Below are 22,770 nucleotides of genomic sequence, written 5' to 3'. Positions count from 1 at the left end.
TGTACTCTGGGGACATAAAAGTGAATCATGCACAGCTTCTTCAGCTCTCACCAAAAACACCCAGCATTTATGCCAATACAAGTTATCATTAACATAAATGTTGTATCATAGCAGTGATCATGATTTACTGCATGCTTTCTTAAATGAGCTCATTTCTCATTTGCCGTTGAATTTCCATGATCGATTCAGACCATATTTAGAATGATTCTTAAATATAGAAACTATTTCCTACCTACTCTCTCTTTGAAATGCAGCTCAAAACAAACTTCTTTGATTGTGAGCTTACAAAAACAGTGGGGAGCATTCTGATGAATGGAGAACATACTGTTACTCTAACCTTTCATTACAAACCAAGAGGGAGAAAAGGCTTTAAATCATTTCAGTGTTATAAATTGTAAGACACGTAGAGAATCAAAACAACCCATTGATAAAGTGGTGTCTGGGCTTCAACATCAACAGTAATACTTTGTAAATGTAAAACATTGTAATCTGTTTGTATTACTCATTATTGTTTAACTTAAGTGCCTAGAAGATACTTGGATCCTTTCAGAATTATTTTGCTCATTTCCAAGAGAAAATCCTTAGACAGAAATAAATTGAAGAGCTATCTATTGATTGAACAGATGTTCATTAGACTCTAAGCTCTAGTGTACTTTTGATTTAGGTGAAAAGATTTCAAACTCCAAAGCTATCCCTTGGCCATTTTCCTTGCTTTTGTCAAGCAAGGTGCCAGTAATTTTCCCTTTGTATTTTTTTTTTTTCCAGAAAGGAGAAGCTGCATATGTTATTTTTATTTATTTTTTATTTTTTATTATTTTTTTATTTTTTTATTTTTATTTTTTATTTATTTATTTATTTATTTTTGGTCGTTTATGACATTACCATAATGTCATATTATTAACATATTAATACATAATATCAATGTATTAACAGGAAAGACTAAGGATATCAAAATTACATTTTGTTTGAAGAGTGCCAAATAATTTTATTGGGGTTGTAATTGGTAGACATTTGGCTCCTGCGACCTTTGTTCTCTGGTGTCACATGTGTTTATTAATATGTTACATTGGATTATAAAAGGGATTTTGCAGATGCAATTAAGGTTAACAATCAGAAGAATTTAAATAGGGAGATTAGCCTGGATTTTCCAGGTGGGCCCAATGTAATCACACAAGTTCATCAAAGTCAAGGAGATATGGCCAAAGTCAGAGGTTTGAAGTGTGAGAAGGACCCAACAGTCATTGCCAGCTTGAAGGTGAAGAGGGAAACTGTGGAAAAGGTTAGAAGGAAATGAATTCTGCCAGTGCCCTGAATACTCTTGGGAGCAGATTTTCCCCCAGAGCCACCAGAAAGGAAACCTTTCCCAACCTTGATGTCAGCCTTGGGATACCCTGACCAGAGAACCCATCCACACTGGGCTGGGCTTCTGACTGGCAGAACTGCGTGCCAATAAACGGAAGTTTTTTTTTTTTTTTTTTTTTTTTAGACAGAGGGAGTCTCGCTCTGTCACCCAGGCTGGAGTGCAGTGGTGCGATCTCAGCTCACTGCAACCTCTGCCTCCTGGGTTCAAGTGATTCTCCTGCCTCAGCCTCCTGAGTAGCTGAGATTACAGGCGCCCGCCAGCACACCTGGCTGATTTTTGTATTTTTAGTAGAGATGGGGTTTCACAATGTTTGCCAGTCTGGTCTTGAACTCCTGACCTCAGGTGATCCACCCACCTTGGCCTCCCAAAGTGCTGGGATTATAAGCGTGAGGCACCGCGCCAGGCCCGGAAGTGTTCTTTAAGCCTCCAAGACTGAGCATTTGTTAAGGTAGCATGGAAAACTAACAGATTACTAAAGAAACTCTATCATTCACATAGAAAAGTCACAACTTGCTTGTAGTATCTCCTCTAACAATGAGAAATCGGCCATGTCCTTTCCCTTCAGGTTTCCTCTGCTCTGTTGTACCCCATGTCTCCTCATCTGCCCCTATATGCAGGAGCAAGTGGCTTGCTTTCTTGAGTCATACACAGCAAAACTCAAGGTCCCCAATTACCACTTGTCAAAGCATCCTTTCAAATGAACTAGTTGTGACACTCATATTTTGTAGATAGGAAAATACTCATAGCATCTGTGACTTGTACCTTGCTACCAATTGGTAATTCTGGAATAAAATACCAGTGGGACTTTAATTTCTGACTTCTTATGGGTTGACATAAAACCTTCTGGGTTCACAGTAGTTAATTTGGAAGAGGCAAGGAAATCTGAGGTATATTAAAATAGGAAGTTCAATTTCCTCCAAAATAGCTTCTCCCACTTTCTCTGTTTCTGTTAATGATGCTATCTAATATCACCTGAGGGGTTTATTAGCCACTCAGTGAGGCTAGGAGTGTTGAGGTCATCTAACGTATTGTTCTCCTTAACTGCAACCTCATCTGGTCCTCCTACCACTTCCAAAATTCAGATAATTGCTAATTCATATGGCTTCTACCTCCACACTGTCTGTACATCCTATATGAACTTTTCAATCTAAAAATACAGCTTTTAGCCAGGCACAGTTGCTCACGCCTATAATCCCAGAATTTTGGGAGGCCCAGATGGGTGGATTGCTTGAGCTCAGAAGTTAGAGACCAGCCTGGGCGACATGGTGAGACTCCCATCTCTACTAAAAATACAAAAAAAAAAAAAAAAAAAAAAAGCTGGGCATGGCAGTGGGTGCCTATGGTCCCAGCCCTTACTTGGGAGGCTGAGGTGGGAGGGTTGCTTGAGCCCTGGGGGCAGAGGTTGCAGTGAGCCAAGATTGCACCACTATACTCCAGCCCAGGCAACAGAGTGAGACCCTGTTTAAAACAAAAACAAAAACAAAAACAAAACGAAAACAAAAAAAACCCTGCTTTTATATCTCCCTTCTCTCTTCCTGTCCAAATATCCTTCCTGAAGTGGGGAGCTGATGGTATGACTCTCTTGCATGTGAACTTCACTGCCTGCTGAATCTGGTTTACATTCCTCGCTCACTGTGTTTTCTAATGCCTGACCTCATAGGGCCTCAATGAGCCTTCTCTCCCGCTCCAGTCAAGGGCATCATTTTCTTACCTGAGGTGGACATGCTTTTGCTGCTGGGACTTGCTCATTTAGTTCATTCTTCTGAAAATGCCCACCTTCATTTCTTTCTCTGTCAAATTTTCAAGGCCCATCTTAAACATCTCTCCTCTGTGAAGCTGTTTCTCCCAGATATCACTTTTCTTTCTTCTTATCCCCAAAGCAGCATAACTGATTCTAAGCATGCATGGCGTTTGTTGAAAAACTAAGGTGGTAAAATGAGTTTTAAAGACAATGGTTTTGTTTTTTATTGTTGTTGTTGTTGAATGCCTGTTTAGTCATTCATTGTTTTTGGTTTAATAGAAGTAGGTTATATCTAAGATAGGATTTTGTTCAATTATTTGGGTAAGGAGGGAAGCATTACTATGGTTGTAATGTGAGAACTGTAATTATACTGTTATTTAGATGCTTTCTGCTGCCTGGGCTGATGTTCTGTGACTAGGATTCATTGAGATGTTACACTGTCTCCCATTCATAATCTTATTTTAAAAAGTGAAATTAACTTTACGTGACCTTAGAATAAGAGATATATGTGGGAGAGGAGGTAGAGGGAACCAGGGACAGATGGGTGGGGACAAAATATTGGGGAAGAAAAGAAAGACAATGCCAAAATGGAAAAAAAAACTGCATATGTAATATATGTATGGATAATATCAAGAAAAATGTGCAATATAAATTTATGCCTATATAATTTTATGCAAAATTGAATAAACACATGAACAATGATCCAAAGAAAATACAATGTAAGATTATGAGTGAGAATTCTGCAGGCGTGGTGTGTGGCTTGTCAGATGACTGGCTGTGTGACCTTGAGTGAGTCCTGCACCTACCCCTGGCTTGTTTCCTTATCTGTCAAGTGGGGATAGCAACAGTACCTATGATTACAGAGCTGTGAGAGTTATATAAGTTTCTATATAAAAGCACCTAGCATAGTGCCTGCCACATGGTGGGCCCCCCGAGACAATGAAGAGGCTGATGAGGAGGCTCTTTGCTGCCTTTACAAGGGGTTTTGCAGCTTTGATTTTTCTTGCAATCTTTCCTTATCTTGCCCATCTTTTTTTCATCTCATTTTGTTGATTTTCATCTTAGTCTGTTTTCTCTTTGACTTTCTGTTCCATGTACCTCAATTTGTGTTTTTGAGGTATATTATTGAAGATGCCAGAAAGCTTCCTGACATTTCTTGCTGGATTCTGTTAGGAATCATTTTCAAAAGTATAGTGGTTTCTTTTTTCATGAGTTAAGTTTATGCTCACTCTGAAGTATTTTTCATAAGTTCTATGTCATTTGTTTATTTTCCCCTTACCAATTTTTAAAGAAGGCAATAATTCTCCAAAATTAGTAGTTAATTGAAAGATATGGCTTAAGTGGGAAATTAGAAACACTTAAATGTTCATTTTAACTCATTTTGCGTTAACTTAAATCATATAAATCTATTTTATGCACTGATCTTTAATTCAGACCACAGGACTTTTACGAGTTCACCAATTTGCATACTCACATTTGTCTTACATCAACCCTGCCCCTATCTAAGATTTCTAGTCTCATCTCTTTAAAGTTAAGTGGGAACTTAAAGATGTGCATGAAGCAAACTGAGTGCAGAAGCTCTCTAACTTTTCTATAAATATTTTCTGCTCTTTCACAGTTGTCACACATATTTTGATAGCAGTTCTTTTAGTGACTGTCCAAAGCATTAAACTTAGGTTCTACAGAAATAACAACTCCAATTTTGTGTCCATATTTTATTGGTTTGTGTCATATTTAATTACATAATTATAATAACAAATACAATTTATTAAAATGTGGTTTAGAATAAACCATACTGAATCATGTAAGCATGAATTTAACTAGTAGCAAAAGTGAGCAAAGGATATGAGAAGGTGGCCTGAGTCAGGCATATTCTGTCGTGTGAGCATGGGGCAGGATGGTTTACAGAAGCGATAGGAAGTAAATCCACAGAGTCCGTTAAATGGAAGTCAGTTAAGGAAGCTTGAAACACAGCAGTAGTTTTCAAACTCTAGTGTGCATCAGAACTATCTAGATGGCTTGGTAAAGCACAGATTTCTGGGCCACAACCTAGAGTTTCTGATCCAGTGGGATTGGGGTGGGGCTGAAGAATTTGCCAGCATTTCTAACAAGCTCCCAGCTGACACCATCTGCATGTCCAAGGAACACATTTTGTGAACCACTGACCCACAGCCAATGTTGATGGTGTGGATGGGAAGAAGTCCTTTCAAACATCATCAGCATGCATAGAGCAGAAAGCCAAGTATTTTTCCATCTGTCTCTACCCACTTCCTAGTGGGTATCCTCCTATAATCAGACGTTAGGTTTTCTATTACTCTTCATTCTTGGTATTGCATTCAAATTTCTAAATTTTTTTATGTGTGTATGTGTGTGTGTGTGTGTGTGTCTACCTAGGAACTTTATTTGGAAGTCGGGGGAGGATGCAGTGAGGGCTTTTCAAGTCTTCGTGTTCATTCTCTTTGATTTCTTGAAAAAGATAAAACTACTACTTAGCTTATTCAACCTTGCTGAACACATTGTTAACAAATCACAAGTCTCCAAGTCTCTTCACAGGAAAATAACTTATTTCTGTCTCTCAGAAAACTTGTGTTTGGCAATAGCTTACCAGCTGCAGGGTAGAAAGGCAGCACTGTGGGTGTGTTGTCAGCAAGCTGAAGACTTTGAGAAAGAAACAGATTATCTGATTGCTCTGTAATCTCCTTTCAGAACTGGCTGACGGAGCTGGAGATCTTTGCTATAATCTTCTCAGCTGCCATCCATGACTACGAGCATACCGGAACCACCAACAATTTCCACATTCAGACTCGGTGAGGGTGTTTAAATGTTTGGAAGAGAGGCAAGAGGGGTCAGAGAGACAGTTTTAGAAATCAGAAAGGTGTTAGTCACCTTTCTTTTGCATAGGTTTCCTATTTTGAATTTCTGAAACAATGAACCTCTAAATGAGAGATCAGTCTGGTCAGCTTCAATCAAGACTTAGAGTTTAAGAAGCCATCTGCTCCTAATTCTCCTATTTTGTTCAGATCTCATATAGATATCTTTTTCTTCTCTATTCTAATGTTCGCTATTTGTTTATGTATGTTCTGTACATACTTTACCTACTTCTAACAGGAAATGGGGCAGTTTACATAAAGGCCCAGATGACACATAAAGGAAAAGAATAAGGACAGTGAGGATTAGAGTGTTTTTGTTGACATTAACAACATTGACCAATCTTACCCTCTGATCTCTGGGATTCTGATGAGATCTCTTCTCATCCTCTCTGATTTCGTATCTGCTCTGTTTAGTGCTTGCACCACTCCCTGGCACAGGGCCCCGGGAGTAAGTTTGTCTCCTGTAGGCTACTTTCACCGTGAGCAACCTGTGCATCCTTCCTAATGGACTGCACAGGTAAACACAAACCTCCCGTCGGAGATATTAAATATGGGTCCAAGTGCCCCACTCGGAACCTCCTGACCTGTAACAGATACTGTTAATTGATTTGGGTACTTTTTCTTACTAAACTGTGGGTTTATTCTGAGTATTCCTCTCAGCACAGAATTCCAGGCAATAGCACCAGTCAATTGTCATTTCTACTTAGGATAAAACTTTCCTTGCCCTCTCCTAGCCTAAGAACTTGCCCTCTCTTAAGACAATGATGTGGAACTGGAGAGAGTCTGACAGTAGAGTTAGTTCATTATCCTTGACATAGTAATCAAAAGGAGCTAGGGTATGGGGAAAGGTGGTAAGTCAAAGAGAAAGAATGTAGCAGGGAGGGATGAGAGTTTAACACCAAATAAATACTTGCTGATTTCACTTGAAAAAGCAGGTGCACACTCTAGATAGGTTTGTGTTCATTAAATCAATCTACATGTATTTAATGAACTCAACACTTGATTACAGTATACACAAAAGAAGACAATATTGTCTGATCTCTGTTCAGAAGGAGAATTTTAATTGAATGGAAGCAGACAAAAGAACTTCAGCTACTTGCTTCAGTTCCACCTTCTTGCCTCCTCACTTAGTCTCAGCCGCAGAAAAGCAGCTTTTTGTGGTTGTGTTCCAAGGGAACAGAATTCCCTTTAATACAGGGAATTCCATAGAGTAGCACTGTTTAATGTATGTCTGTGGGTGGAACCTTTGCTCTGAGGACAGAGACCATGGTGAATAGCACCTGCCCAAGGAAGAGAGGTGGGTTGAACATATGTGGGTCTTGCCTGGAGACGAGGATCAAAACCAGTCCCAACACAGAGGAGAATGGCTTTATTACAGGAGGTGGCAAAGAGTGTCACGAAATATACATCAGTTGGTATGTAACTTACTCAACAGATGTAACAGCAGATCTTTCACCTCGGGATTTGAATGTTCTGCGTTATCTCCATAGGAGTGGGAAAATTCCAATGTGTTCAGTTAAGCTTGGTTTGGAATGAAATTTAAACATTGGCCCTGTTCAACAGAACTTTATCCAAAGCTTCTCAGCCTGTGTGATCCCTGTTCAGAAAACAAAGTCTGTGACCAGGCCCTTAATCCTTTGATGAATAAAATTTTAAGCCTAACAGTTTCAAGGTATGATAGATACAGCCCAAAGTTTGGCCAATGGCAGGTGGAAGTTATCATGGGGAAGCACTGGCCCAACTGTCAGAAGATCTTGCCTTCATCCCAGCCCTGCCACTTGGCCACCAAAGGGCTCTAACAAGTTTTTTTAAGTCTCTGAAACTCAGCTTCCTTGGTGAGAAACAAATAATCTAAGCTTTCATTAAATTTAAGATCTTAAAATATTATACAGTCCTGTGTTTAGTGACATTCAGCTCTAGTATGGTCTTTGAGATAGGGACTAAAAACTGACATTATAATCTTTATATTCTTTATTCTCAATTTTCCACATGTGGCTTTTGCATGGAAAAATGTTAAGATCAAGCCACTATCAGAGGCAGCTTATAGATAGTACCCACCAGGTGATATGTGTTCTGAAAATTACAACTAAAATAAATAAACCAGTGCATTCATTGAATAAAATAAAAATAAATGTCATTCCAGAAAATATAAAGAAGTTTGACATGACCCATATTTTTAAAAAAACACCTTTGCAACTAATATAGGTAATTGAGATCTGGTTGTAAAACAGTTTTGAGAGAGTTCTCAGGCTGGATGTCACATATTTCCTGCCCACACATGTACTGATATAGCATACCCTACATTCATCTATTGATGATTTGTAGTGTTAGTTGAGCTTTTGGTTCACATAACTGGCATGGGGACAAAGATAATTTCTAAACATGGAAAAAAGTGGTGGTGCATTCTAGCCTGTTAGAATTACCCAAGTAAATCACAACTGTTTAACATTCTGAATTTTGCTTGGCTTTCTGTTCAGGTCTGATCCAGCTATTCTGTATAATGACAGATCTGTACTGGAGAATCACCATTTAAGTGCAGCTTATCGCCTTCTGCAAGATGACGAGGAAATGAATATTTTGATTAACCTCTCAAAGGATGACTGGAGGTAAGGATGAGAAAAGAGAGAGATTTGTAGGCCAGGGAAGGAACTTTGAAGTTGGATGAAGTATGCTGTTTTTGAGAAAAGAACACCTTGCTTAAAATGTTGATTCGTGTTGCTTTCTCTCTCTCTTTCTCTCACTCTCACCCTCTCTTTGTGTAGGTATGTATGTCTTATTTCTCTTTTTTCTTTATACAGATATTCAAATATTTATAAATAAAGGCTATGGAATGTTATGATTAAGTTCCAACTACTTTATTTTGCCATCTTTACATTGCTTTTTATTGATGAATTGGGAAGTGAAACCAGTTTGAGTTAAATAATTCAATATTGTCCTAAAAATTCTCAAAGAAGAAAGTTTGAAAAATCACTTCTAACAGTGTTCAACTGAGGACACTTTGGATATATTTGCTTTTTTTTTTTTAACCTTAGGAAACTTGTGTTGCTTTTATCTGAATTCCTTAAATCTGAATTTTATCTCTTATTTAATAACATGTGTTTTTCACCCTATATTTGATTTGGACTTCTTATCAATCTTTTGACATTTTCTAAGGAAATTATTGGACACTTAAAAAAATTATGTACACTTAATTCTGTTTCATGAATGACAGACATTGTGTGTTTGGATTTAGGCACATACCTGTGTTTTGAATATGGACTCAGTCACTTACTAGCTGTATGACATTCGGGAAGTGACTCAATATCTTTACATCTTTAAAATTTTAATTTCTTGAAAATAGATAGTAACATTTATTCTGCAATTGGGATAGATTATGATAAATGACATAATCATTTTAAAATGCTTAGCACACTTTGTGTCATATATAGCAAGCCAATAAATCATCGTAGCTATAAATATAGGTTAAGGTACTTCAAACCCTGCAGGCAGAGATCATCTAAATCCTTACAAAACTCTGAATCCGTTGTGACTCAAATAGTCCTCATATTTTAATTAAATAATCAGCTGTTTATTGGGTGTTTGTGTGCTCACCATCTTTCAAGGATTTAGAGAAATAAACTTTACTGAACAATCTGAGAGGCTGATTTTTATTAAGAGTGGCTAAGAGTTTCCATGTAGCTTTAGTTTATTAAAACATATGGGAATATTTGACTTAAATTTTATTGGAACATGCTAGACTCAGCCAGCATCTGAAAAATGCAGAGCAATTCAATTAATCATTGCACCACTTCAGGAAAAAAGGAACCTTCTATCCAATTTTACTATTGGTAAAAGTTATAATAAAAGGTTTGATTACAAAAATTTTCCCCCATCATGTAGGTTGCCCATTCACTCTGATGATAGTTTCTTTTGCTGTGCAGAAGCTCTTTAGTTTAATTACATCCCATTTGTCAATTTTGGCTGTTGTTGCCATTGCTTTTGGTGTTTTAGTCAAGAAGTCTTTGCCCATACCTATATCCTGAATGCTATTGCCTAGGTTGTCTTCTAGGGTTTTTATGGTTTTAGGTCTTACTTTAAGTCTTTAATCCATCTTGAGTTAATTTTTGTATAAGGTATAAGGAAGGGGTCCAGTTTCAGTTTTTTGCATATGGCTAGCCAGTTTTCCCAACACCATTTATTATATAGGGAATCCTTTCCCCATAGCTTGTTTTTGTCAGGCTTTTCAAAGATCAGATGGTTGTATATGTGTGCTATTATTTCTGAGGCCTCTGTTCTATTCCATTGGACAGAACAGAGCCTGGGTGACAGAGCGAGACTCCGTCTCAAAAAAAAAAAAAGAAAAAAAAAGAAAAGTAAAAGTATGTATAACAGAAGTAGCATGCGTATGTTTGGAAAATATGTTAAGAGGCAATTATGCAAGCTTTAGAACACTTTACTAGATTGTCAGGAAGCCAGGATTATACACAATCTAAATATCTAAATAAGTCCTCACACAAATTCTTCAAAACCATGATGTATCTGAATATGTGTGAAGCTGTTGTCTGCCATATTTAAACCTTTTATTATTATTATTATTTTGAGACAGAGTCTCACTCTGTCACCTAGACTGGAGTGCAGTGGCATGATCTCGGCTCACTGCAACCTTCGCTTCCCAGATTCAAGCGATTCTCCTGCCTCAGTCTCACAAGTAGCTGGGACTACAGGCATGCACTACCAGGCCCGGCTAATTTTTTTGTATTTTTAATAGAGACAGTGTTTCACCATGTTGGTCAGGCTGGTCTCGAACTCCTTACCTCAAATGACCCACTAGCCTTCGCCTCCCAAAGTTCTGGGATTACAGGCATGAGCAACTGTGCCTGGCCACCTTTTATTATTTTTTTCAAACCTTTTAAAAATTTTTTTTTATTATATTTTAAGTTCTGGGATACGTGTGCAGAAAGTGCAGGTTTATACATGTGCCATGGTGGTTTGCTGCACCCATCAACCCATCATCTACATTAGGTATTTCTCCTAATGCTATGCCTTCCCTAGCCCCTGACCCCCTGACAAGCCCCAGTGTGTGATGTTTCCCTCCTTGTGTCCAGTGATATCTGATGTATTGCTTACTGAACCTATACAGAGTTTGTATTTTGAGTATAAACAAGTTAATTGCCTGCTAAAACAAAACATCAACAATCTTCAGAGCAATATAACAGAACCCAGATTCCCTACAACTTATATCCATAATGTTCAGGATACAATCTAAGTGACATATAAAGATCAGGAAAATGTGATTTCTTAGTAAGGGAAAAGACAATCAATAGATACACACTCTAGGATAAGCCATTGTTAGAATTATCAGATGAGGACTTTGGACTTTTAAAACAATTATTATTTCTATGCTCAGTGAGATAATGAAAAATGTGCTTGTGTATAAAATTATTTTCAGGTAATAGAAAACAACAGGAGTGTGTCACTAATGGAGCTGTGTTATAAGGGATGCTAAAGAAATTTCTTTAGAACTTTCTTTAAGGTAGTTTCAAAAATATTATTTTGTTATAAGGTTTATGAGTAAAATGAAAATATAAATTAAAAACAAATTTTAGAACTGAAAAACAAAATGTCTACATTTAGAATTTGCTACATAGGCTTAGTGCATGATAGAGAAGACAGAAGAAGGAAACAGTGACTTTTAAAAATTCATTTTTCAGGTTTCAAAGTTGGAAATTATTTGATTTGAAAAAGTAAGAGGAAAAAGCTGTTTTAAATGAGTAGAAGTTAGGGACATGTGGGATAATTTTATATGAGCAAACATAAGGGCAATTTGAGTCTCAGAAGGAGAGAAAAGAGAGAGAATGGGAAAGAAAAATAATTTGAAGAAATAATGACTGAACAGTTTCCAAATATTGCCAAACATATAAATATACAGATTCAAGAAACTCAGCAAACCTAAAACAGGATAAATTTGATGAAAAGAACACCGAGGCACATATTATAGTCAAACTGCTGAGAGGCAAAGATAAAATAAAGAAAAATGGCAAATTACACTTAGGAGAACAAGTTGAATCACAGTAGACTATTCATCAGAAACTATAGAGGCCAGAAAACAATAGAATAATTTATTTAAAGTACTAAAAAGAAAACAAAAAGCCAACACAGGATGCTACATCCTGTGAACATGAACTTCAAGGATGAAGATGAAATAAAATTATTTTCAGATAATAGAAAACAACAGGAATGTGTCACTAATGGAGCTGCGTTATAAGGGATGCTAAAGAAATTTCTTTAGAGCTTTCTTTAAGGTAGTTTCAAAAATATTATTTTGTTATTTTATATTTTATTAATTTTTAGATTAATAAATCTAAATATTTATTGGAAGGAAAATGATATAGTGAAATCAGACTTTTAGAAAAGAATAAACTGATAAATATCTGGGTAAATGTAAAATACCATTTTTCTTCACTTATTTAAATTGTGCATTTGACCATTTGAAGCAAAAATTACAACACCATCTCATGAGGTTTGTATGTAGAGAGGTGTAATACATGTGACAATGATAACATAAAGACCAGGTAATGTTAATAAATGGACCTATACTGTTGCAGGATTTTTACATGTTACATAAAGTTATACAGTAGACAGAAAATTAAAGATGTATGTTGTAATCCCCAAGCAACCACTAAAAAGATTAACCATAATAGCTAAAGATTGTTAAAGTTTACCTATTTATCAAAAGATAAATTTAAATTGACCATTTAGCAGTAGATAAATTAAAATTGATTTAAAAAATAAATAATACAAAAAATATCTCAAGCAGAAAAGTTAATGCAAAGGGAAAAAAGCAAAGGTGATAATTAGAAAACAAATAATAACATGCTAGACCCAAATGCAACTATATTAATAATTACATTAAATATTAAAGGACTAAACATTCTACTTAAAAGGAAAAGGTTATTAGAATTGATAAAAAGGCAAGCTCCAACTGCAATTGTACAAGAGATACACTTTAAATATAAATACACAAAAAGGTTCAGAGTAAAAGTATGTAAGATGTACCAAACAGTAAGAATAAGTAGAATGCAGTGGTGTTATTAATATTAGCTGAAATGAACTGCAAGTAAAAGGATATTGTGAAAGAGAAAGGAGATTTTCTGATAATAAGAGTGTCATCAGAAAGATACAACAGTCATAAATAACTATTAGGTAACTGTAGACTTCCAAAACATAAAATGTAAAAATTGATAGGAGAAAAAGGAGAAATATATATTTTCACAATCATAGGAGGTTTTAACATTCTTGCGTCAGCAGTTGATAGACAAACTGGACAAAAATATCACTAAGGACCTAAGAGGATTTGAACAACATCAGCCACTTTGCCTTAGTTAATATTTATAGAACACCATGCAACAACTGCAATATACATATTCTTTTCAAGTACACATGCTGAGACATTTTAAAATAAGTTTTAATAATTTTAAAATATCATAAGCTTAAAGAGTATGTTCTTTGACCTTAATGGATTTAAATTAGAGATCAATAAGATATCTAGGAAAATCCTGTATATTTGAAAATTAAACAACATTCTTCTAAATCATTTGTGGATCAAAAAGTAATCAGAGGAAAGTAGGAAACATTTCAAATTTATCAAGAATGAAAATGCAATATATTAAAAATGTGTGCAATACTATTAAAACAGTGCCTAGAGGAAATTATCAGCTATAAATGTTCATAGTAGGAAAGAAAAAAGTTCCAAACACAATGACTTCAGGAAGCTAGAACAAAACAGTAATGTAAATTCAAAGTAGATAGAAGAAATTAGTAATGATAAGAGGAAAAATCAATAAAATAGAAAAAATAAACAGAAAAAATTAAGAAAGCTCAAGCTGTTATTTGAAAAGAGCAACATGATTGACAACCTTCTACCTAGACTGGTCAATAAAAAGGAGAGAACACAAAGTACCAACAGTATATCCTATACATATGAAATACATAAGAAAATGTTACAAACAACTTTATCTCAATAAATTTGACAACTTTGATGAAGTGGATAAATTCCTTGCAAAATACAACTTACCAAAATTCACACAAGATGAAACAGAAAGTCTGAACAATCCTATGTCTGTTAAAAAATTGACTTTGTCATCAAAAATATTCCCACAAAGAAATATCCAGCCTTGGATAGTTTAACTGGTGAATTCTATCAATATGTAAAGAATAGATAATACCAATCTTATGCAAATGTATTTAGAGAAGGAAGAAATACTGTGCAATTTGTTTTATAAGACATAATTTTGATACCACACTCTGGAAAAAAAATTCATAAAAAGGAATGTTAAAGACTAATGTATTTTATGAACATAGCTATAACAATTCTCAGTAAAATATTAACTAATTAAATATAACAATATACTAAAAAGGTAATATATCATGTGTGATAGTTAATTTTATGTATCAACTCGCCTGGGCCTCAGTGTGTGCTGATATTTGGTCAAGCATTATTCTGTTGTTTCTGTGAGGGTGTTTTTGGATGAGATTAACATATGAGAGGGTAGACTGAGTAAAGCAGATTGCCCTTCCTAACATGAGTTGACCTCATTCAACCAGTTGAAGGCCTAACTAGAACAAAAAGGCTGACCACCTCCCAAGTAAGAGAGAATTCTTTTTGCCTGTCTTTGAACTAAAACAATGGCTCTTCCTGGGTCTTGAGCTGTCAGCCTTCAAGTTGGAAGTACAATATTGGGTGTCCTGGATCTCCACTTGCTGATTTACCCTGCAGATCTTGGGACTTGTCAGCCTTCATAATTATGTGAGCCACTTCCTTATAATAAATCTCTTTCTTGATATGTATATATCCTATTGGTTTCTCTGGAGAATCCTGACTCATATATTGGGCTTATCCAAGGAATGCAAGATTAATTCAGCATTCAAAAATTAATTAAAAGAATTCCCCATATTTAAAAACAAACAGAAAATCATACAGTCATCTTAATAGATATATAACAAGCATTTGACAAAATTCAACACATTCATCATAAAAACTCTCAGCAAGCCAGAAACAGAAGGGAGCTTCCTCAACTGGATAAAGGGCATGTGTGAAAAACCTATAACTAACATCAAGCTTAATGGTGAAATATTGAATGTTTTTTCCTTAAGACTGGGAGTAAGACAAAGATGCTTAATCTTACATTCATCAACATTGTTAAGATGTTAATAGCGAATGACATGATTGCCTAAGTAGAAAATCCTAAGGATCTGTAAAGGAGCTACTGGAACCGATAATGAATTTTGCAAGGTCACAGAATACAAGGTTAATGTAAAAAACATTATATATACACATATGCATATATGCACATATACATATATATATATATATATATAGAGAGAGAGAGAGAGAGAGAGACAGAGACAGAGAGAGGGAGAGAGACACTAGCAGCAAACCATTGGAAAATAAAATAATTTTTTACAATAGCACATAACATATAAAATACTTAGTAGTAGCTTTCAAAAACAAATGCAGCTCATGTTCACTAAAGATTATGTAGTATTGCTGATTATAGAGGAACTAAATACATTGAGAGATATACTGTCATCATGTAGTGGAACACTCGGTATTATAAAGATGTCAAATCTTCCAAAATTTATTTATTGTTTCAATACAATTCCAATCAAAATTCCAGCAGAATTATGTTGGAAATTGCCACGATTATTATAAACTTTATATAGAAATGCCAAATAATACTTTTTAAAAGAAGAACAAGGTTAGAGGACTCATATTTCTTGATTCCAAGCATGCTTAAGTTACAGTATTCAAGGCAGCATTTCACTGGTGAAAGATGGACATACATAACTATGGGACAGAATTGAGAGTTTTGAAATTGACTCATCAATTGATTTATGATGCCAAATTAATTCAATGGGGAAAAGAAAATATTTTCAACAAATGGTTTTGGAACAATGGGAAAAGATAACTTTGACCCTTATCACATACCATACTCAAAAAATAGCTCAAAATTGGTTATAAACCTAAACGTAAAAGCTAAAATGGCAAGACTTCCAGAGGAAAACACTGAAGTCCTTGGAAGTAGGTGGAGGTTTCTCAGATAGGAGAGAAAAAGCATGAAGCATTTTTTTAATGATAAATTGAACTTTATAAAAATTAAACCTTTTGCTCTTTGGGAGACACCGTTAAAAAAAAAGCAGGCCAAGACATTGGAGAAATTATTCACAACACTTATGTTTTACATAGGTTTTGAATCCAAAATGTGTAAGGTACTTTTATAACTCAATAATAAGTAAACAATTCAATTTTAAAATGAGAAAGGTTTGAAACAGACATTTCCCTAAAAAATGTATACAAATGGAATACAAGTACATGAAAATGTGCCTGACATAGTCAACAAAGAAATGTGAATTAAAACCACGATGAGATAACACTACATATCCATCAGAAGAATGGCCGAAATTAAAGACTGATTAGAGGAGGCAAAGAAAAACTGAAAATGTTATACGCTAGTGGTCAAATGTAAAGTGATACAACCACTTTCACAAATATTTGGCAGTTTCTTTTTTCTTTTTTAATTGAGATGCAGTCTCTGTCACCCAGGCTAGAGTGCAGTGGCATGATATCACCTCATTGCAACTTCCACCTCCTAGGTTCAAGAAATTCTCCTGTCTCAGCCTCCTGAGTAGCTGGGACTACAGGTGCATGCCACAACACCCAGCTAATTTTTGTATTTTTAGTAGAGATGGGGTTTCACCATATTGGTCAGGCTAGTCTCGAACTCCTGACCTCAGGTGATCCACCTGCCTCAGCCTCCCAAAGTGTTGGGATTACAGGCATGAGCCACTATGCCCGGCTGGCAGTTTCTTATAAACACTCAGCTGTCTTATAAACCAGCCATTCTGCTTCTAGGTATTCACCCCAGATAAATGAAAACATATGTGTCTACACAAAGATTTATGTATGAATACCCATAGTAGCTTTATTCACAATAGTTCCAAACTAGAATCTAATAACTTGAATGTCCGTTAGCTAGTAAATGGATAACAAACTGTGGTATGCTCATATGATAGAATACCACTCAGCAATAAGAGAAAATGAACTATTGATGAACCACTATATAGATGAATTGTAAATCATTATGCTGAGTAAAGAAAGAGTACATTTCGTATTATATATATGTGTGTGTGTGTCTATGTATATACATAGAAACACGTGTGTATATATCTAGTATCTGTGTTAATATGTAATGCGTATGTATGTGTATATAATATGTATTATCTATTATATTTTAAAATAATGTGTGTATATTTTAAATGTGTGAATATTTTAAAATAATATGTGTGTATATATGTATGTATATATACACACATACATACATATATGTATATACACACATACATATATGTATGTATACATATACATATGTATACATACATATATACATCATCTATATATACATATATACACATATTTAATATATAATACATATATGTGTATCTGTGTATGTCTACATGTATGTATATAATAAATATGTATATATGTATGAAATATATGTGTATATAATATATAAATATTGAAATCTATAATATATATTAAATATTTGAAATATATACTAAATATATATGTGTATACTTTATGTACACATGTATAAAACTAGAAAATTCAAACTATTTTAGATAGACATAAGCCAGATCAAACTTTGCCTGGGGCTAGGTTTGAGGGTGATGGAAGTATTTGGTATGATTACAGTGGTATTTTCAAAAACTTACTCAACTGTTAAACTCATTACATTCTGCAATTTATGTAAATTGTAAGCAGTTTATTCTATGTAAATTATACCTCAATAAAGTCGTTAGAGGCAGTAAAAAGATCAGTGATTGGCAGGGGTTGAGGGAAAAAAGAGAGGGGTGAATCGAAGGAGCACAGGGGATTTTAGGGTGCTGAATCTATTCTGTATGGATACTGTGATGGTGGATACATGGCATTATGCATTTGTCAAAACTGGTAGAACTGTACAGCATGCCCAGTGAACCTTAATGTAAACTATGGACTGTAGTTAACATAATATATCAATATTGATTCACTAGTTGTAACAAATGCACCACATTAACACAAGACTTTAAAAATAAGAAAACTGTGCTGGAAGTGAGGTAACATGAGAACTAGCTATACTATAAGCTCAATTTTTCTGTCAACCTAAAACTCTATTAAAAATCAAGCTATTTTTAAAAAGATGGAATACCTGTATCCAATGTGAAATATGGATTATTAATTTACCTCCAAGGATTATTTTCAAGTTAATTCTTTCTTAAAACTCTGAATTCATTTGGAGAAAAGAGTATTTTAATACAATTTTCAGTTTCATTGAATTTTTTCCTGTGAGTTAATTTTCCAAATGATATGTGTATTCCATGTATCGTATTCCTAATAAATGATTTTCTTAATACTTAGCTTTCATTTATTCCTTATTTGAAAACTCACCTTAAAGACCCAAATTAGATTAGAAATGTCAGAAATCGTTGACTGATTTTCATTAGCAGTGGCAAAAAAAAAACTGATTTTTACTTTCCATTTTTGACTTCCATCCTTTTTTCTCCATGGTTGTCTCTAAAAGGGAGTTTCGAACCTTGGTAATTGAAATGGTGATGGCCACAGATATGTCTTGTCACTTCCAACAAATCAAAGCAATGAAGACTGCTCTGCAGCAGCCAGAAGCGTAAGTGTGCTTGTGGCTTGTGCTTTTGTTTGTATAGGTGTTTGAATGGGTCCTCGTCTATGTGGCTATCCCTTTAAAGAGCATCTCCTTTAACACAACTTTATAGAGTGTTCTTATGCAATGATGATGTTTGAAGGAGAAAGCATAAAAGTTGTACCTATCACAATAAGGTATGTTCTCATGAGGGTTGAAAGAAATAATAGAGGCAGCATCAGTTGTCCCCAGTGAGAATTTAAAATAATTCCCTGTGGAAAACTAAATTATCAGAGATCCCCAATGCAGAAGCAACCAATAAAAGTCAGTGACTCTTGGATTCTTGCTGTCTTTTTGAAGGATGCAGTCATTCCAGAAATGGATTTGAGTCCAGAGAGTCCAATTCCGTAAATATGGAGACCAAGTTAATGAGTATCCCAGTTGTAGGATGAAATGATGTCTTTTCCTCAATTTAGCTGAAGTGGGGTTTGAGATGGAAGAACGAAAGAGATTAAAAACTTAATGATTTTTTAAAAACTCTTACTGAGGTTCTGAAGAGTATGGTTATCATGTGTTTGGGTGCTTTTGGTTTACAGCATTGAAAAGCCAAAAGCCTTATCCCTTATGCTGCATACAGCAGATATTAGCCATCCAGCAAAAGCATGGGACCTCCATCATCGCTGGACAATGTCACTCCTGGAGGAGTTCTTCAGACAGGTACCTTGTTGCTCTCTCTCCATCAGGGCTGTCATCATTGGATATTTTATGAATTTTATATCTCAGCAATGCTAAGATAAGGACTATTGAGATTACAGTAATTTTGGAGAGGGGAGGGGGGCTCCACAGATTATTTTGCCTCTTGGTCATGTGATATTTGAATCTTACCTAAATACTGCTTTTTAGGACATTATGGTATTTTTATCGTATGCATTTCTGTTTGGGGGAAAAAAAGTATTTCCTTGTAGCAGTCTTTTGTCAAAATGTCATTTGAGGGGTTCTTTTACTTTTTTTTTCTAGTGGCTCGACAAAATGACAGTTACTTTGGCATCACCCTATAGGATTAAGATGTTAATCTTGAACTCATGTCTCTATTATAATTGGTTGGGTTGTTTCTTTCTAGTGGACAAGTCCAAGACGCAAAATTCCAAACCAGATGTGGCAATTTGGGGTCAGGAAATCACTAGAAACTGCCATTCCAGTTGTATTTAAACTTCACTCCATCCTAAGTTCCAGAGTTGTGTTGTCTATAAGAATAGGCAGGATCGGTCTGGTGCAGTGGCTCATGCCTGTAATCGCAGCACTTTGGGAGGCCGAGGCAGGTGGATCATGAGGTCAGGAGATTGAGACCATCCTGGCCAAGATGGTGAAACCCCATCTCTACTAAAAATACAAAAATTAGCCGGGCGTGGTGGTGGGTGCCTGTAATCCCAGCTACTTGAGAGGCTGAGGCAGGAGAATCGCTTGAACCTGGGAGATGGAGGTTGCAGTGAACCGAGATCGCACTGCCGTACTCCAGCCTGGCGACAGCGCGAGACTCCGTCTCAGAAAAAGAAAAAAAGAATAGGCAGGATCTTTAATTATTATAAATTGTTTAAAAACAAATTTTAAAATTGCATAGAACTAGAGAAATAGGGAAATAAATGCATAGCACCAAGACCGAAGTCTTTCCAACTCAGGCACGTGTGCTAACCTTATCTCTAGAGGTGCTGCCATTCAAACATCTGCATCCAGACATGCGGGCCTGAGATTGAAGGCATGATACATAGATTTGGTGACCTAAATTATAATAAATTCAAGTTAATACAGCTAATTCAGTTAATTCTTGCTAATTCAAGAAAAGAGGTTCAACAGCATGGATTCAGAGACTTCTGATTCCATAAAACACTGCTTAATAACACAAGTCACAACTTCGTCCCGCAAACTGACAAGCGATGGGCTCTTTTGCTATTTATTTTTTCTGAATAAATTTAGATTGTGATAATTCTTACTCTCATATTTCAAGTCTGAATGCAGAAATTGTAGAAGGCACCTGTGTGTGTGTGTGCCTGTGTGTGTGTGTTTTCCTTCTGAAACTATCTAGTAATGAAGTGGGGCTAGAGTTAACAGCACATTAAACAAATGCCAGAAGACCGTTTATTGGAGTTTATTTCCACTGATTTATGGCCTGAGTCTAATCAAATTGCTTCTCTAATTCCCTATGGTCTTATCTGTGATTTATGTTGGGGGAGCAGGGGGAGGGAAGGATTTAGGATAAGGTTGGACGAGATGTTTTCTTAAGACCCTTTTGTTAGGAAATGCAAGGCATTTCCTTCACTCTGTCTATGGTGCACATGCACACACACACACACACACACACACACACGCCAAAACACCCCCCAGCTATTATATGTGTATGTCAACAGGTACCCTATTTAGTTTATGGTTAATTCTCTTTGCAGAGTCATTGCTCAGCCTCCCAGAGTAATTCTCAAAGGGGACTCCATGGTGTGGGGGGAACTAGAACTCTACAGGTGACTCCGCAAAATCATCCTTCACCAAGAGCTTCTTTTGAGCTATTTTTCCAAAGGCTGTTTTTCTAATAGTAGTATGAGGATGTTCTCCAAATCTCCACTCCCCCTGTCATACGCTTTCTTTGATAATACTTTTGCAATATCACCCTGTACTAGTCTGTTCTCATGCTGCAAATAAAGACCTACTCAAGACTGGGTAATTTATAAAGGGAAGAGGTTTAATTGACTCACAGCTCCACATAGCTGGGGAGGCCTCACAGTCATGGCAGAAGAGTAAAGAGATGTCTTGCACGGTGGCCAGCAAAGAGAGAGAATGAGAACCAAGTGAAAGGGATTTTTCCATTATAAAACCATTAGATCTCATGAGACTTATTTTCTACCACGAGAACAGTATGGGGGAAACCGCACCCAGGATTCAGTTATCTCTCACCAGGTTCATCCCACAACATGTGGGAATTATGGGAGCTACAATTTAAGATGAGATTTGGGTAGGGACACAGCCAAACCATGTCATTCCACCCTGACCCCTCCCAAATCTCGTATTCTCACATTTCAAAACCAATCATACCTTCCCAACAGTCCCCCAAAGTCTTAACTCGTTTCTGCATTAACTCAAAAGTCCACAGTTCGAAGTCTCATCTGAGACAAGGTAAGTTCCTTCCACCTATGAGTCTGCAAAATCAAAAGCAAGTTAGTTACATCCTAGATACAATGAGGGTACAGGCATTGGGTAAATACAGCCATTTCAAATGGGAGAAATTGGGCAAACAAAGGGGTTACATGGCCTATGCAAGTCCAAAATCCAGCATGGCAGTCAAATCTTAAAGCTCCAAAATGATCTCCTTTTGACTCTATGTCTCACATCCAGGTCATGCTGATGCAAGAGATGGGTTCTCATGGTCTTGGGCAGCTCTGTCCCTGTGGCTTTTCCAGGTACAGCCTCCCTCCTGACTGCTTTCATGGGCTGACAGTGAGCGTCTGCTGCTTTTCCAGGCACATGGTGCAAGTTGTCAGTGGACCTACCATTCTGGGATCTGGAGAACAGTGGCCCTCTTCTCACAGCTCCACTAGGCAGTGCCCTAGTAGGGACTCTGTGTGGGGGTTTCAACTCCACATTTTGCATCCACACTACCATAGCAGAGGTTATCCATGAGGGCCCTGCCCCTGCAGCAAATTTCTGCCTGGACATCCAGGTGGTTTCCTACATCCTCTGAAATCTAGGCGGAGGTTCCCAAACCTGAATTCTTGACTTCTGTGCACCTGCAGGCTCAACACCATGCAGAAATCTCCAAGGCTTGAGGCTTGCACCTTCTGAAGCCATGGCCTGAGCTGTACCTAGCCCCTTTTAGCCATGACTAGAGCATCTGGGATGCAGGGCACCAAGTCCCTAGGCTGCACACAGCAGGGGAACCCTGGGCCCAGCCCACAAAACCATCTTTTCCTCCTAGGCCTCTTGGTCTGTGATGTGTGACATTTTCCCCATTGTCTTGGCTCCTTGTTACTTCTGCAAATTTGTGCAGCAGACTGGAATTTCTCCTCAGAAAATGGGTTTTTCTTTTCTATTGCATCATCAGGCTGCAAATTTTCTGAACTTTTATGTGCCGTTTCCCTTTTA

At 36.4% G+C, this 22,770-nt stretch overlaps 1 protein-coding gene across 10 annotated transcripts in view; it reads left to right on the top strand.

Annotated features, from left to right (window-relative positions):
• PDE1C (phosphodiesterase 1C) overlaps nucleotides 1–22,770 on the top strand; it is a 593,630-nt gene that overhangs the window by 448,626 nt on the left and 122,234 nt on the right. For all 10 annotated transcript variants that reach the window (XR_001719169.4, XR_010158831.1, XM_003318247.6 and 7 more), the window contains 4 exons: nucleotides 5,811–5,911; nucleotides 8,452–8,580; nucleotides 18,571–18,672; nucleotides 19,242–19,362. Coding sequence is in view for 8 of the 10 variants with exons in the window: in XM_003318247.6 (XP_003318295.2) it covers nucleotides 5,811–5,911; nucleotides 8,452–8,580; nucleotides 18,571–18,672; nucleotides 19,242–19,362 (453 nt within the window). In the remaining 2 variants the exon portion in view is untranslated. The remainder of the gene's footprint in view (nucleotides 1–5,810; nucleotides 5,912–8,451; nucleotides 8,581–18,570; nucleotides 18,673–19,241; nucleotides 19,363–22,770) is intronic.

Source organism: Pan troglodytes, chromosome 6 (assembly GCF_028858775.2).
Source record: "Pan troglodytes isolate AG18354 chromosome 6, NHGRI_mPanTro3-v2.0_pri, whole genome shotgun sequence".
NCBI classification, from domain to species: Eukaryota; Metazoa; Chordata; class Mammalia; order Primates; family Hominidae; genus Pan; species Pan troglodytes.
Note: the sequence above shows the minus strand (reverse complement) of the source record. Positions and strands in the feature narration are given on the sequence as shown.